We start from the raw sequence: 17656 nt of genomic DNA on the forward strand, positions 1-17656 counted from the left end.
GAAGTTATAAATAAAACACGTGCTGCGACAGTTGATACATGGACTGATTCGCGTAATCAGGTAAGCTATTTGACGCTTACAACACATTGCATACACACAGATTGGTCTCTTGTGAGCATTGTTTTATTTACAACAAAATTCCCGGACGTTAAGAAGTAAATATTATGAAAGAAATTGAAGGGAGGATAGCTTGATTGGGACATTTCGCCGGACATGTTGCACAGTTTTGTTTTTGACTCCGACCAGGGTGCCAATGTAATAAAGGCTTTGTAAAATCAAGAGAGGATGCCTTGTGCTGCTCATTGTATAAACACAGCACTTAGCCATACTTTAGTATTACAGCACTTGCATACTTTAGATAACTTCTTGTTATATCATGCCCCTAACAACGCATCAACAATAAATACTGCAAAATGACTTGTAAGGTACATTAAGAAAAGTGGCCTCTGCTCGTCTTTGAAATCATCATTGAAACAAGAGGTCTGCACACGCTGGAACAGCTGGTACGCTATGCTGGAATCCTTACAAACGCAGTATAACGAAGTTGCTTCTTAGCTCACGGAAAAGGACTCCGCTTACAGATTGCAAGGATATGATAATGAGCTTGCAGGAAAAATTGTGCATTTTCTGAGACTATTTAAAGAGGACACAGATGAATTAGAAGGCGAAAAAGAACCGACAATCCAGTTAGTTCTTTGTTTTCACATGCTGTAACAAATTTGCAGTGTCAATGACACTGACTGTCAGGTGAGTAATTACTGCACTTAAAAGCACTGTTTCATTATAATACGCAATAGATTTATAATTAACTAGCGTAATTGATGTGTACTAACAGGTATGTATTTTTTAACAGGAGGTACAAAGGATTAAAAATCGAGTCTCGGTATTCGTTTGTGAGAAGATTGTGATCACTTCCAGGCATAAAATTGCTACGTTTCTTTGGTCATCTTTACCTGATCTTAACAAGCTTGAAATAAATGAAAAGCAGGAAATTCTTAGCAATGTGCGACAAATGTGTGCTACTTACGCAATCATTAACATAATCGTTTTTGCATAGTTAGTGGATAGTGTATTATAGAGAAACGGGAATGTTATAATTCGTATAATATTTCATTAACGTAAAACACCTCATTTTTATGGGGACGTTTCGATGATTTCCACATCAGTTCTGTATTACTTGTCTCTTTTGTTTATTAGTGATTTACTGCTGATCAACAATAACTATAATTTTGTTTCTGTTGCAAACAAGTGAAAAGTATGATAAGTTACATCTGTAAGTGTTTAATGTTCTTTGTATGTTTTCTTTAGAAGATGGTTGTCTTCTAGATTACAGGGACAGCAATTATTTAATGTTTACTATTAATGAAGGGAAAAATATGTTTGGAAATGAGACTCGTCTTCTATCAGCGATTGTATTGAAATATCATTTTACTTTCCAAGTGCTTTATGAATTTAGCTGTGTGTGTGTGTGTAAGAGAGAGAGAGAGAGAGAGAGAGAGAGAGAGAGAGAGAGAGAGAGAGAGAGAGAGAGAGAGAGTGGTGTTGGATTTGTGAGACGTCAGCGGTGACCGGTCATGCTCGGTTATCCGCGTGTCCGGAATCCGGACAACAGACATGGGGCGAGTACATGACCAAGCCGAGTCCTGTGGGGCCAGACACAAGCGGCTCGGTCCCCCCGTCAACAGGCAAGCTGTGACCGGTCAAACATTGAGCATTGCAGCACTCTATTAGAGAGGTCACAAAACCATGAAGTCAATGAACAGCAGCAAAACTTCTGGCTATGATAGTTTTTAAACCAGGTACCAAAATCATCTGCTGATTTGGTGTGTTGCCCTTGTAGAAACTCAACAAGTTAAGGCACAATTTCCTAAAAGATTGAAGTATGTGATAGCAACAACACTTTACAAAATCAGAATCTTTACTTATCTTTCAATAATTTTTATACAAATGGCTTTGTCAAAATTTACAGTTGTGTCAAGTTCTATAAAATCAATTGTTGCATATACAGAACATAAAAAATAAAACACACAGAAAATAACTAGCTTATTTCAGAATTAAACCTTCTCTTCATCGATTAGGGAAAACGTATCTTACAATGATTAGTTTCTAGGAATTCCTTGATTGAATAAAATACACTATATTTTAGTCAAGTTTATAGTATGCTTTTATATTTATTTAGTGGTCCTGTGCAAGGTGACTATGGTAAGTTATTGAAAAATTTTTATGAATCAGTATTTATAGTTATTATGGACTTGTGGGAGGCACGTTCGTGTAATAAGATCCCTAACAGTTGTAGTGGGTTGGACGCAACAGCTTTGAGCACCCACCTCAACAAAACACAAGCAATGTTATAAACATCTCTATGGTGATGCCTCAGTGTTGGCACAGTTCTATGAATGGCTACCAATTTGCCTAAAGCCACTTCTGCTTCACAACTGAAAGCTGGCAACAGCAGAAGTAGCTGTCAGGGATCTTCTTACACCAGCACTGTCATCATGTCTAGAAATTTATACATTTTTCTACAGGGCTCTCTGAGTGCTAATCCTAATAAATATCTCACTGCTTCTTCTGCCATCTGAACCTACTTTTAGTTCCTGGGGAATTACCCCAAAGCAAAATTATGAATTACAGATGAAAATGAAAGAAAGCAAAGTATGAGTGGAGTAACAACTATTTGCTCATATTGTTTCTTAATTTACACAATTAAAAAAGTACATGAGCTAGTTTGCTGCACAGATAAATAGTGTGTCCTTCCCAGGAGAGCTTTTGATCTATCAACATACTACAAAATTTCACTGCTCATCTTCATTTTTGTTACCCTGAGATTAAAAATTATTTCTTCTATTTTTGTCTGCTGGAGAACAGAGTACTAGGGTAAAAAGAATCACAGCAGAGAGAAAGAAACACAGTCTCACCTGACTACAGCAGATGTTGAAAGAGACCCACCATTCAACTCTTGGTCATTTGTGTGTGCATGTTTCGGAATGTTTCTTTGGCTTGTTCAAAGTGGATCCTGCTTGAAACCATTTTCAGACTAAGCATTGCATGGCGCTCTTTGCCTGGCACTTTAACCCCTTCTCAGCAAACAACTGACCACACTATTTCCATGACTTTGTTGTCACATAACTTTCCACAATGAACATCCGCTGCTCCACGGTGATTACCATCGAGCCCTATGCACTGCTCCACTCATACTGACACAGCCCACACTACGCCCACACTACGCTCTAAACTGTTTTGGATCACGTGGCAGGCGTACATGTGGTGTACACATCACGGGGTGGTTACATGCCTACATTCACGTCCAATCAAATCTACTCGTCCAGGACACTTTTACTTGCCCCCAACAACAACACAGTTCTTCACCGTCTGTAATCTTGTAAATGGTAACTCTTTTGTCACAATGTCTGCTTCTTCTCTTTACATAGTTGACAAATGTAATGATATATAGTCTCCAAGTGTTTTGATCGTTCATAAAATGCTGATTCATTAATAAATTTCATAGCACTTTGGTATCTGTTTGCAAAATAGGAACTGAGGACTTAACAACTGAAATTTCTTTCAGAAGCTGATCTAACCACGCAAGTGATTTACAAGCTTCAGTAGCAGCCATATTTTCTGCCTCCAACTGATGAAAGAGCAACACACTGCTGCAATTTACTTTACCACACAACTAGCCATCCATGGAACTTGAGCAGGATGCCACGTGCTGATTGTCTTGTGCTTCTGTCCCACCAATATAGGCATCACTACAAGCTTCAATATTATTCTTCTCAAACTTAATGCAATTTGCAATTGTTGATTTAAGATGTCTGAATATTTGTTATAGCAATGCACAATGTGCCTGTGTAGGTGAGCCTTGAAGTCTCATTGCAACATTGACAGCTTTTGATAAGTCTGGTCTTCTACCTTGTGTTAAATAAATCAAACTTCCAACCATTTCTTCATAGACTGAGGTACTATTAAAAGCAGTGACTCATTCACAGGGTTCAATGGGTAAAGACAATGGATTTGTCATCATGCCATATTTCTCTAAAATTCTCTTCATGTAAGCAGACTGATTTATTTGAATAGCTGTCAAATTTCTTTATTTGTAACCCCAAGAAGTAATCAACTTTTTCTTCAGTGATCTGAAAACAATTATCCAGCTGCTCAATAAACTTAATCGTTGCATCAGTAGATCCCACAAACACCAGAACCAGGTTTCCACCATAGAACATACATGGAACTGAACAGTTCTGCCATAAATTACATTCAGTAAGAAATTTAACAAGGCATTCATACCAGCATTTTGAGGATTGCTTTAAACCATACAGTCTCTTAGTAATTTACGTACACATCCTGTACCATCATCAAAGCCCCTGCCTGTGTATGTATATGTATATTTTCTTCTTCAAAATACCATTGAGAAATGCTGATTTTACATTGAACTGCCTTATACACAAATCATGTTGGACTGCAGCATTCAACAGGGCTATCATCGTCTCAAATCTTGCAACAGGGCTAAAAGTGGCAACACTATCCATTCCAAAACATTGAGTATATCCTTTGCCACCATTCAAGTCTTATATCGAACCACTTCATTGTTTGCATTCAGTTTTGCAGCAAAGACCCATCAATTTTCAGATTCTTTGTTTGTTTTAGTTTTGTAAACTAGCTCCCATGTTTATTTCTTTCAAGAACATTCATGGCTTTCTTCTTCCATTCCTCAGAATTTTCAGATTGCACTGTTTCTTCATAGCTCCTTGGTGCCTTGCAAAGAAGCATCATTCTCGGCTGATGGGCTGATTCTTCACAGTAAAATGATGTTTCCTCAAATTCTGCCATTCATGTAAACTGTGGCTTCCTATGTTTTCATTTCTTGCTTCGAAGTTGCTCTCAACTTGTCCCTCAGTGTCATACAAATAGTTGCTGACCATATGGGCACTTACTGCTACATCTTGGTTCATACAATCCCATCGACTCTCCCCTTCAGAATCAACATATTCATGTTCATTTTCTGTAAAATTTTTAATTTTCATCAACATCTGCTATATAAACAACCTTTTTGGTCTCTTGAGTAAGTGGTTTCTGAAACTGTTTGCGGTTGAATTTTGCATCTCTGCATACATACACACCTTTTTTTTACAGGAAAATGAAGAAAGTATCCACAATCATCATAAACAATCAAACACCCTTTTTGAAGGTTTAGCATCAAACTTATTGTGTCTTTTTGTGTACAAATCCAAGCATAGCATTCCATTCCATTATCACCAAAGTATCAAAAGACCTTATTTCTTCGAACATATTTCAATTGGAGTTTTACCTTTTATTCCTGAGACCAGTTTGATTCAAAGTGTATGTTGCAGCCAAAATAACCTCAACCCATTGTACTTTTGGTAGAACAGAGCCAAGAATGTGCCATCTCACAAAGAATTCTATTTTCCTGCTCAGCAACTCCATTCTGCTGAGGAGTACATGGTGCAGTAATTGAATGTTTCAGTCCAACTGAGTCAGCAAAATTATGTACATCTCTATTATGGAACTCCTTGCCACTATCTGTACATAATTCTTTCACAGAAACAACAGCTTGAATCGTTATCAATTTAATGAATAGTGGTAATTTTTCTTTAATTTCATCTTTGTTTCTCAGTTGGAAATAGTATGTTGCTCTAAATCTGGAAAAATCATCCTTAAAAACTGCAATGTATCAACGACCCTGCGATTCATTTTCTTCCACTGGTCCACAAACATCTGCATAAACTAATTCTCCAGGTTTAGTGGGTTTTTGTACTCTTTCACCCAATGCCAGCCAATCCTGTTTACTATAGATGCCTCCCTGACAAAAGCTACTAGCAATCATTGTCTCCACGTCACAGTCCTTCAAAAACTGGCACACACAGCTTTTATTTTGATGACCTGTTCTTTCAGTGTTCTCAGTAAAGTGTCACCAGCTTCAGTAACAACACAAGACCATTCTTGGTGACCAACCTTCATGGCTAAATGATAAAGTTCATTTTCACCATTGGATCCAGCAACAGCAATTGCAATATTATTTCTCAAAAATACCCATGATTTCTCATCACTTTCAGTTACTTCATTTATTCCTTTTTGTGCAGCTTTCTTAACGGAAAATAAGTTACAGGATCTGGTAGGGCAAAACCAAACAGTGTCAATATATAGTTCTGTCCAATGAATACCTGTACATCAATTTGACCTGTACCAAGTGCTTCAATTTGTACGTTTCTTGGAGATATCCAATTTATTTTGAGTTTCAAATGGTTCATTCACAGTGTTTTTGATTTTTTATGTGCTGCGTCACACCACTGACAATGTATCAGCCACCACATTCACACAAAAATTGTTGCATCTCAGCATTAACACTTTTCTCCCGTTTCTGAAGTATCTGTGTGATGATAATTTCTTGTGTCTCCCACTGTTACTGGAGCAGTTAACAACATAGCACTGTCTTCTTTTTTCTGTGTGCTATTTATTACATTCATTTAATCGATGACCCTTTTTCTTACACTTGAAACAAAAAAATCATATTTTACACTGTTTAGATAAGTGACGACCACATGAAAGGCATTTAAATTTTCATTCCTTTTATAATGAGATGTTTTTAATGCATCTGCTTCAGATGAAGTTTGTTTGTGCCTTTACCATTGTTTGTTAATCTTTATTTTTGACATTACTGCTGTAGCAACACTTTTGTCATCACAATCTGTTATTCTCAGCTCATGATTTAAACAACATTTTTGTGACTTATTCCAGGTCTTCTCTTCAGTAAGTAAATTGTGCCATGTAATATGAATGTAATTGAACCCTTTGGGTAAAGTTTGCAAAAATCATGCACAAAGATCACCATCATCAATCAGCTTGTCTAAAAATGAAAGCCGAGTCACCAAATTTGGGAAGATGGCCCTGTATTTCACCAGGTGCTTCCCACACAATGTTACGAAGTTTATGTCTAAGCAGATAAATGTTTTCAGCTGAGTGAACACCATAAACATTATGTAGCTTATCCCAAATCTCTTTAGCAGTCTTGCATTCCCCAAGACGAAGTAAAGGCTTGATGTCAAGCAATAGAATTAGCTGTTTCCATTTACGACAACAAAGATTTTGTCATACTCTAAAATACTTTTCATTACAATTGTCCAAGTCTCCTAATTTTCCTCACCGGTGAGTTTTTTGATTTGCTGTCTTTCGTTGACCACTGTCTTGTCTTCTGTACTTCTATTAACGTCGCACTCCTGTCGAAATTAGCACCTGTCACACTGCATGAAAACTTTATCAACTGCACACATCTGCTACCATGTTGACTAAACATCACATGCCATTTCAAAACAAACATTTAGTCAAAACCATTTAAATATGAGAATACTGAAAACACATCCGAAACATCAAAGTACAGCAAACACCATGAAGAGGGATGACAACCCACAATAATGTACATATATAAGAACAGCAGAAAAACACTTATACTTTCAGTGATAGATGACGAAAAGGGAGGTGGGGGGAGGGCGAAGATGACGAAGATGACGACGATGACGACAACAACAATGTGAAGAGAGTTATATACATTATGATATACACTGAGGTGACAAGAGTCATGGAACAGCAATATGCAGATGGTGGTAGTCTCACATAGACAAGGTAAAAAACAGCAGTGTGTTGGCAGAATTGTTATTTGCAATCAGGTGATTCATCTGGAAGGGTTTCCAGTGTGATTATGGCCACACAAAGGGGATTCACAGACTTTGAATGTGGAATGGTAATTGTAGCTAGACACATGGAGCACTCCATTTCAGAAATTGTTAGGGAATTCAGTATTGTGAGATCCACTGTGTTGAGAGTGAGCCGAGAATACCAAATTTCAGGTATTACTTCTCACCATGGACAATGCAGTGACCAATGGCTTTCGCTTAATGACCAAGAGCAGCGGGTTTGGGTAGAGTTGATAGTGATAACATACAAGCAACAATGCAGGGAATAATGGGAGAAAAAAAATTAGGACAATGTGGTGAAGTCTGGCATTAATGGGCTATGGCAGCAGACAACTGAAACAAATGCCTTTGCTAACAGCATGACACTGCCTGCAGTGCCTCTCCTGGGCTCATGACCATATTGGTTGGACTCAACATAACTAGAAAAGCGTGGCCTGGTCAGATGAGTCTGAATTTCAGATGGTAAGAGTGATGGTGCAGTTCAAGTCTCGCACAGACCCCATGCAGCCCAGGACCAAAGTTGTCTACAAGGCATTGCGCAGGCTGGTGGTAGCTCCATAATGGCATAGGCTGTGTTTACAAGGAATGCATTGGTGCCTCTGGTCCAAATGAACCAATCATTGATTGGAAATGGGTATGTTTGGCTACTTGGAGCCCATTTGCAGCCATTCATTGAATTCATGTTCCCAAGCAACGATGGAATTTTTATGGATGACAATACGTTTCACTGGATGATAATTGTTCACAATTGGCTTTAAGAACATTCTAGACAATTCAAGTGAATGACATGACCACCCAGATCACCCAACGTTAATCCCATCAAATATTTGTGGGACTTCATTGAGAGGTCATTTGTGCACATCCTGCAACGCAACATTTTTGCAATTATGGAGGCTAGAGAGGCAACATGGCTCAGTATTCCTGCAGGCAACCTGTTGAGTCGATGCCACATCGAGTTGGTGCACTACACCGGGCAAAAGGAGGTCCTCGATGATATTAGGAGGTATCCCATGACTTTTGTCACCTCGGTGTATTGTAACACTTAATGGCTACACTTCTGACATAGTAGTAGATAGGTTATTTAACAGGAAATTGAATGCTAACAAAAATCTAAAATGCAAGAAAATCATGCAGTAAGTATAGAAAGGAAAAATAAAATTATGTTTGTTACACTTCCATACACAGAGAAGGTATCTGATAAAACTGAATGCATTTTTTGTAATACTACCATCACTGTAGCTTTTCATACAAACAACACTACCAGAAATAATGCAGCGCACAGCGTTAATAAGACAAGCCAGTTAGACCAGTCTGGAGTATATAGAATTGTGTGCAGTGATAAAATTTATACAGGGCAAACTGGATGTAAAATATGTGCAGTTGCAAATAACATATTTGTAAAAGTGAGAACAATCAGTCCACACTCTCTGCACCTGAAAAACGAAAACCATTTGGTTTATAACAGAGAGGACAATTTATAATTATTGCACAGAATTGACAAAAGCCTCCATATGGATAATGTAGAAGAAGTGGAAATTTCCACACATTTGGAAGAAAAAAAATGCTGAGTTGTTTTAAATGAAAGAACCGATCTGAAAAATAGGAATTTCATTGAAAATTTTAAAGACATACTGCAGACCATGCAATTGCTCCAATACAGATATTGATACATCTGGCCCTAATTATACAGTGGTACCATGTTACCCAACTATTTTTCCACACCATATGTTCAGTGGCCTGTTTTAAGCATAATATGTCTGTGTTCTTATTTATGTTATAATGTCCGTAGGTATGTAGCTATTGATATCTGTTAAACAGTTGCTGTAGTCTGTCAATACTTAGCTATTGCTGTCTGTTAAATAGCTGCTGTATTGTTTTTATGCTTTTTTATACATCTGTAAACATAGCTGCTGTACCTGTAACACTAAGTTACTTCACTGAATACAAATTAAACATAGTTAGGCTTAGATGCTTACTGTGTCTGACATTCTCCTGACATGGTGATTCTAGTGCCAAGTCTGTCTACTTAGGAGCTTATATGGGTTATCATATGAACAATAAGTAAAACTACATTAACTGAACGTGTCATACAACATGATTTTAAGTCAACATATGTCTCTGCATCTGTGAAAAATCCTTCATTGGTCATGTATTACATATAACTGTCGCTTTAGTGTTTTACCTGAGATGCAGATATAACTATTTGTCAACTATTTGTCTATGGAACTGAGCATGTTGCATCTGTTATAATGTCATGTATTTAGACAAATTGGTTAGGTATACATTTTCAGTACCTGTATAGCTTGTCTCATAAAAATTACTGTACGATGGAAGCAGTGCACATATGATTGTGACTATAACTCGTTTCACATTAGAGCCTAGAAATGCATATGAGCCGTTACTGTTACAAATTTTGCATTCTGTCACCATGACTGTGATTATAACAAGCATAAATTTCTATTACATGCAACATATAGAACATGTGTTACGACTGTCCATGCACTTCTTGTAGTAGATGAAACACAGATTTCCTTTTCAACCCATCTGGTAAGTCTCCCCTGACCCGGGATTCTGTGTGACTTTTCCCAGCTCTTACTCTTTTCCTAAACCTCTCCATTCCTTTTACTTCACCCTTCTTCCTTCCCCTTCAACTCTTCTGCCAGGAAGAGGAGCCACTGGCTCCAAAAGCTTATGTACGTAACTTTTTTTTATATGTGAGCTCTCCTGCCATTGCTTGATAAGTAGATTTTTTAATCTATCCGATTACATTATATTGTCAAAAATTGAGTATTTCATTGTTATATTAGCATAGGTTATTAATTGTAAGATATTAGTTACTATTGATATATGTAGACATTTATGAGTGTCTTCAGCTCTAAACAGTGATCAGTTGTGCAGTTGGCTCTATGCTGTATTAATGCTCACAGCATTCATGCTGCTGACAGTTTTAACAAGAATCAATACACTACCTAGCACAGTTTTTGTAGACTGACAATGCAATTTATATTACAATATGATAGCAGGTAACTGTACAAATGTGAACCAGTTATATTTCTCTGATACACGGTATTCGTAATGAGTCACATCATAGTGTTATGGTATACTTTTATTTTCAGTGTATAATTCATGGTTTGACCGCCTGATGATAATGATTTTATATTTCAACTAACAAGATGCTGTGAATTCTTTTATTTATGTAACATCTCATTATGAAAGTGCTGTTGTAAACATCTGCATCAGTTAATAGATTGGTGCCAGTTTAAGCCTACAACATGATTTAAATATTATTCTCTTTGGTATATGGGAGAGGATATAAAATGTAGACTGACAATGGCAATGAAGAAGAGAAATTTGTTAACATCGAGTATAGATTTAAGTGCCAGGAAGTCATTTCTGAAAGTATTTGTATGGAGTGTAGCCATGTATGGAAGTGAAACGTGCACAATAAATAGTTTAGACAAGAAGGGAATTGAAGTTTTTGAAATGTGGTGCTACAGAAGAATGCTGAAGATTAGATGGGTAGATCACTTAACTAATGAGGAGGTATTGAACAGAACTGGAGAGAAGAAAAATTTGTGGCACAACTTGACTAGGAGAAGGGATCAGTTGGTAGGGCATATTCCGAGGCATCAAAGGGATCACCAATTTAGTATTAGAGGGCAGCGTGAAGGGTAAAAATCATAGATGGAGACCAAGAGATGAATACACTAAACAGACTCAAAAGGATGTAAGTTGCAGTAGGTACTGGGAGATGAAAAAGCTTGCACAGGATAGAGTAGCATGGAGAGCTGCATCAAACCAGTCTCAGGACTGAAGACCACAACAACAACAACATGGGAACCTTATGATGGCCAGGAAACTGAAACTGGTTGTGTAAACAAAGAATTTTACCAGCAGCTCAAAGTGATAATATGACATTTTTCAAAAATCAAATAACTTGAAACAATTACGCAAATGGTCAGTATGTTGCAAATTTTTCATTGAACACCTATACTAAAACTGTTAAAACTCATTCCACATCATAGTAAGAAAATTAAAAGCCAGAGAACAAGCAAATAACAAACTAACCAACCGACCATTACTATATAGATGCTTAATAATCCTCAAGTGCATTACCTTCTCAAATTTTCTGGAAAGTGTTATAAGTAGTGAGGTCAGCCAGCAGTTATTGAAATGTGTGGAAGCACCTTTTTATACAGAGGCCTACCAAAGGCAGATTTTAATTTCTCTGGTAAAATGCTGTGAAGTAATTATGTATTGCACATGTAGTTAAGAACAGTATACATTTTAGGGCCACAACTTTTTAGTGTGTTATTGGAGATATCACGAACCCCACATGAACTTTTATTTTTGAGGGTCATAATGATTTTCCTTATTTCAGATGGGTATTTTTTGAGAAACTTTCAATTCCTTAAAATTCCTGTATATTGTTTCTTCACAGAATCATTTTACTTTCTCTTCAGAACCTCCTGAACCAGTCCCCTCACCTAATTTTAAAAAGTAGTTATTATCATATCCGATGTACATGAACTGTCTTGCAAAATGTTCCTATTTCTTTAATAGGGGATGTGACATCATCTATGCCATCTTTTCCTATCTCTTCTTCAACAATACTACACACTGATTTAATTTTATTGTCTAATCTGTCTATTTATGATAAGTTGCACATGCTTTTGGAGTTTTTTTTTTACCTGATCCACCCATTCAGATAGCCAAGTACATTAAAGCAGTAGCTCTGGGACAAGGAGAGGCACACTGGTCTCAGTTCGAATCCACCTCCCAGATTAACCACAAGGGGTCAGTGTGCCGGCTGGCATGGATGTGGTTTCTAGGTGGTTTTCCACATGCACTTAGGTAAGTGGGCTGGTTCCACATCCCACCTCAGATATAAAGTGCGCAAACACTTTGAAACACAATGTTACATTTGACCTTGACATTACATTAGACGCAGACTGAAGGGATACAAGGATTTCTCCCAAGGGAGAGGGGAGTAACTTTAAAATACCTTTGGAAGTTTAACGTCATCATACTAATAGCCTATATTCGGATATGGATGGGTGGGTTCTCCTGGAAAATTGGATATGTACCACACCAGTCCCAACTCGGCATTAGCTGGATAAAGGTCACCTGAAAGGAAGGGAGGAAGGAAAATTGCTTTCAAAATGACAAAATTGAATATAAATTTATTAAGAATTATGCTTAATACAAACTTTACCCCAGTAAAACTTTTTGTAAGGTGGTCTGTCAATGCCACAGTCAATAGACTTTATTTGTGATTTTCAGTTGACATGTTCAGTGTTCCTGGGCCCTTAATTTGTGCGCCCCCCCCCCCCTTTTTTTTTAAAAATCAGGCCTGACACTTTGTCCATCTGTCATCTCCAACTTTCTGTCTTTTTGTCATGTTTTGCATACTCGTAATCCACCATTTCATCAAGTTCACCTATTCATACTTTTTTTTCCTCACAAACAATATCGAGTTCAACGAATTTCAGCAGAGAAACCAAATAACAGCATGTATTTCATGTGGGCCATTCTGAAATCACTTTCAGAGCAGGGTTATCAATGAGGGAGTGAGGTTGGGGCAGGGGGGGGGGGAGGGGGAGGGGGTAGAGAGAGAGACTTTTCTTCCACTTTTATTACACTACTGTTTTTACTTACTGGATTACTTATGTATTATTCATTTTAGATGCTGATAAATTATCCCAAATTTAGATGTATGACAATTCTCTCTAGTGGGGGCTATAACGAAAAAGATCTCTCAAAACTGCAACTGACCTGGTTTGGCTGCCAGTCACTAAGACTTAGGTCCACATCATACACAAAACTGCCACTTTTTACTGCAAAAAATAGAAGTTATATGTAAGTAAAAGTCTTTTAAATGAACAAGTTCATTTAATATGTTCTATATAACATATTGGTATTTCACTTCAAAGTATCTTAGTCACAACTGGAATCTATCAATTCATACAAATATCTGGGTGAAAATAATTTGCAAAGACATGAAATGAAATGATCACATAGGCTTAGTCATAGACAAAGCAGATTCATTGGAAGATTACTGGAAAAATGCTATCAGTCCGCAAACTGCTGTCACATGAGACTACAAAAGCCTGTGAAATTGTGAGTAATGGAATACTGTTTGAACAAGTGACAAGGGATGAAATTTAATGAGATCCTGACAGTTGCCACTTCATCCAGTTTTTGGAACAGTGTTTACAAGTAGGCAACTGAAATTAGGTTGGAAAGTAATTTGAGTAATAGACACAAGTATTTTTTTCTTCGCAGGATTTGGAACAGTGTTTACAAGTAGGCAACTGAAATTAGGTTGGCAAGTAATTTGGTTAGAGGGGCCGACACAAGACTTTGAGGATACTCTCTGAGTGCGATATATTGTTGGTACTTGGGTTCTACTATGGGTGACACCCACAGCTCTGTCTCCAGTCTTGGGGGCAGCACTTATGGTGAGTGGCACATGCACTGTGTACAATATGGGGATCTATAGAGGATGACAGTTTTTCAGCTCTGGCATAACTTTTCAATGTGACACAGCAGCAGCAGAGATGGTGGACATGTGGATCACCAAAATACGCAGTCATGTTGATTTTAGAATCCAGAAGCAAACGCAAGGAGACTATCAAGTTTTTTTTTTGTTTACCATGTAGACAATCCGAAGATAGCATAGTGAATGTGCAACTTACTGTTTGGTGGAGGAAAACTGTGTAGACGAACAGTGATGTCTTCTTTGAAGGCATTCTCAATAACCGCACCAAGTGCCATGGAACACGTGCGCCAAAATGCCCGATTTACATGTCGAGGATCTTCATCTTGGAAATGGAGTAACTGAAGACTGCAGGAACGTGGTAATGGGCGATGCATGTCCCACAATTCACTGTCATCCAGCAAAGCCAAAGCAGAACGCTGCATCAGCATTTCACTCATATCTTTAATTCAGAAAAAAAGAATATGAAAATATCTTTTTGTGACATGTTATACAATGTCTATATATTTAATAAAAATAACTGCACATCAAAAGCACATAGCTGCTCACAAAAATTTAAAAAATAATATAGAAACTTAAAAATTTATCCTTTTTTTTCTTTTTCAACATCTTCCACATACCACATGTCACTGTTTCTGTAAGTCTCTGTACATCAAGGACTTTGCACAGTTTCTTTGCGAGAAGAGGTTCCTGATCCCACATTATCACCTCAGTCTTGTCATTTCTTTGTAACTTGCTCTTCTTTGTAACTCTTTCTTTCCAGAACTCAGGAAGCAATTCTCTCAGATCCCCAGAACCTTGATCTGACTTACATTGAAAAGGATTCCTGACATTTAAAATATAAAATGCAAGAAAAGCAATACATAATAAAAATGATTTAACTAATAAAGGACAAAAATATCTAATGACACTGCTACTACCAAAAGATCATGACCCTTCCAACATTTCATTACAGCACCCTTGCACCTGCACTTTCACTCACACTGCAGGCCATGCTCGTCTTGGGAATGCGGGAAACTGAATCCAAGAGATGTAGGATACTTTTTCTTAATGTTCTGCACACAGCACTACAAGACATGTCCCATGGGTGTATTTGCTTGGCCACTCAGGGTATCTGGAAATGCAGCCATATGACAGCCCACGAGAGGCAGTCATCACACAAGTCAGTTACAGGATAATCTAATGCAGCATTATATTTGCCTTCATGACCGATTCACACATCAGTTCAGTAGCTGTTCCACCTGCTCAACATCTAATTGGTGTTGTTGTGACAAGCCCCTGCAAAGTGGTTATTCAAATTTCTATCATAGTTGCTCCAGCTTTTCATTCCTCCTGTAGTTCCTAATTCCTTCAAAGAAACTCTATCCATTATTTCATTACATTTATGTCACAGTCTTTCTCCTTTCAATACTATAGGAACTATTTTATTCTGGATGCTATTTCTCTCTTCATCTGTCATTACTGACTGTCTCGTACACTCCCATAAGAGGTGATCCCGTTCCTTCATAGCAACATTCACAAAATTTACTTGATATTCAGTTTATTCCTTTTGGTTACCTCAATTACAGACCAGGCCCAAAATAAATATATATAGATGCAGTAACTTACCAAACGAGAAAGCGCTGGTAGATAGACACGATAAAAAACATACAAACACACACACACACACAAATTTCAAGCTTTCGCAACCCGAGGTTGCTTCATCAGGAAAGAGGGAAGGAGAGGGAAAGGATGTGGGTTTTAAGGGAGAGGGTAAGGAGTCATTCCAATCCCAGGAGCGGAAAGACTTACCTTAGGGGGAAAAAAGGACAGGTATACACTTGCTCACACACACACACACACACACACACACACACACACACACATATCCGGGTTTGCTTCATCAGGAAAGAGGGAAGGAGAGGGAAAGACGAAAGGATGTGGGTTTTAAGGGAGAGGGTAAGGAGTCATTCCAATCCCGGGAGCGGAAAGACTTAACTTAGGGGGAAAAAAGGACAGGTACACACACAACACACACACACACACACACACACACACACACACCAGCTACATGTTGCGTCACAGGGTGGTCTACTTTTCTCTTGGCCACAGTTTGGTGGTCGCCGTCATCCTGGTGGACAGCTGGTTAGTTGTCATACTAATATAAAAAGCTGTGCAATGACTGGAGCAGAGTTGGTATATAACATGGTTGTTTTCACAAGTAGCCCGGCCTCTGGTGGGCCAGAATAAGCCTGTGACAGGACTGGTATAGGAAGTGCTGAGTGGGTCTTTCATAGGGATATGATCCTTGTGGCAAGGGGTTGGGACTGGGAGTGGCATAGGGATGGACTAAGATGTTGTGGATGTTGAGTGGGCAATGGAAATCCATTTTAGGAGGGGTGGGGAGGATCTTGGGTAGGATGTCACTCATTTCAGGGTAAGATGATAGGTAATCAAAGTGCTGGTGAAGGATGTGGTTAGTTGTTACAGGGTGATGAAGGGGGCATTCCTGTGTGGCTGGTTCTTGGGGGTGGTGGGAGGACTGGAGGTGTGAGGGGAAACAGTACGGGAGATCTGGTTGCGGACTAGATGTGGGGGATAGTACCTGTATGTGAAACTCTTGGCAAGACCCTCAGCATAATGGGCAAGGGTGTACTTGTCACTGCGGATACAACATTGCCGGGTGGCCAGGCTATATGGGAGGGATTTTTTGGTGTAGAAGGGATGACAGGTGTCGAAATGCAAGTACTGTTTGTGTTTGGAGAGTCTACTGTGGACAGAGGTGTGGGTGGAACCATTAGAGAGGAGGAGGTCAATGTCCACGATGGCAGTACTCTGGGTTGAGGAGGACGAGGTGAAGCAGATGGAAGAGAAGGTGTTAAGATTGTGAAGGAGTAAACACTCCTGTGTTGTCAGTTTGTGACTTAATAAACCATAACTGTTTTACAACCGTGTATTTCATTGTATTCCTGGTTAGAAAAAAGTCCTCTGTCAACAATCCATGTAATATCTGTCAACAATCCATGTAATATATATCATATTTGAATTTGTATATGTACAGTGCATATGTGCAAGGTGACATGCAACAGCATCACAAGTTCACCAATGGGAAATCATCTTAATGCAAGGACACCCATCACACTCAGTGTTCCAGACCAGTAGTTGTTGGCACAAGGATTTGACTCACATCTGCATACCTATCAAGTATCTAAAATAGTGGGAGGAGCTGCTGCTTATATTGTGTACATTCTAGTACCTATAATACATTATACATTACGACTTAGTAAGACAGTTTTGCTAGTGCATTTTCATTCAAGCTATTTGAAGAGACTGTCCTTTAACACCTCTTGAATGACATACGCCATTTATGGCTCCGAGTCACTTTACAGTTTCAGCATTGGTTCGGTCCAGTAACAAACATCGAAGTTGCAAAAGAATGTGGAGGTAACCAGAGCTATCAACAGGACTAAAA

The 17656-nt window shown here is 38.3% G+C and overlaps 1 protein-coding gene across 1 annotated transcript in view; it reads right to left on the bottom strand.

Annotated features, from left to right (window-relative positions):
* LOC126195112 (39S ribosomal protein L39, mitochondrial) overlaps nt 1-17656 on the bottom strand; it is an 82448-nt gene that overhangs the window by 34523 nt on the left and 30269 nt on the right. The window contains exons 3-4 of the mRNA XM_049933582.1: nt 14405-14647; nt 13482-13543 (exon numbers count right to left, since the gene is read on the bottom strand). Coding sequence (XP_049789539.1) covers nt 13482-13543; nt 14405-14647 — 305 coding nt within the window. The remainder of the gene's footprint in view (nt 1-13481; nt 13544-14404; nt 14648-17656) is intronic.

The sequence above is a fragment of the Schistocerca nitens genome, chromosome 7 (assembly GCF_023898315.1).
Source record: "Schistocerca nitens isolate TAMUIC-IGC-003100 chromosome 7, iqSchNite1.1, whole genome shotgun sequence".
NCBI lineage: Eukaryota > Metazoa > Arthropoda > Insecta > Orthoptera > Acrididae > Schistocerca > Schistocerca nitens.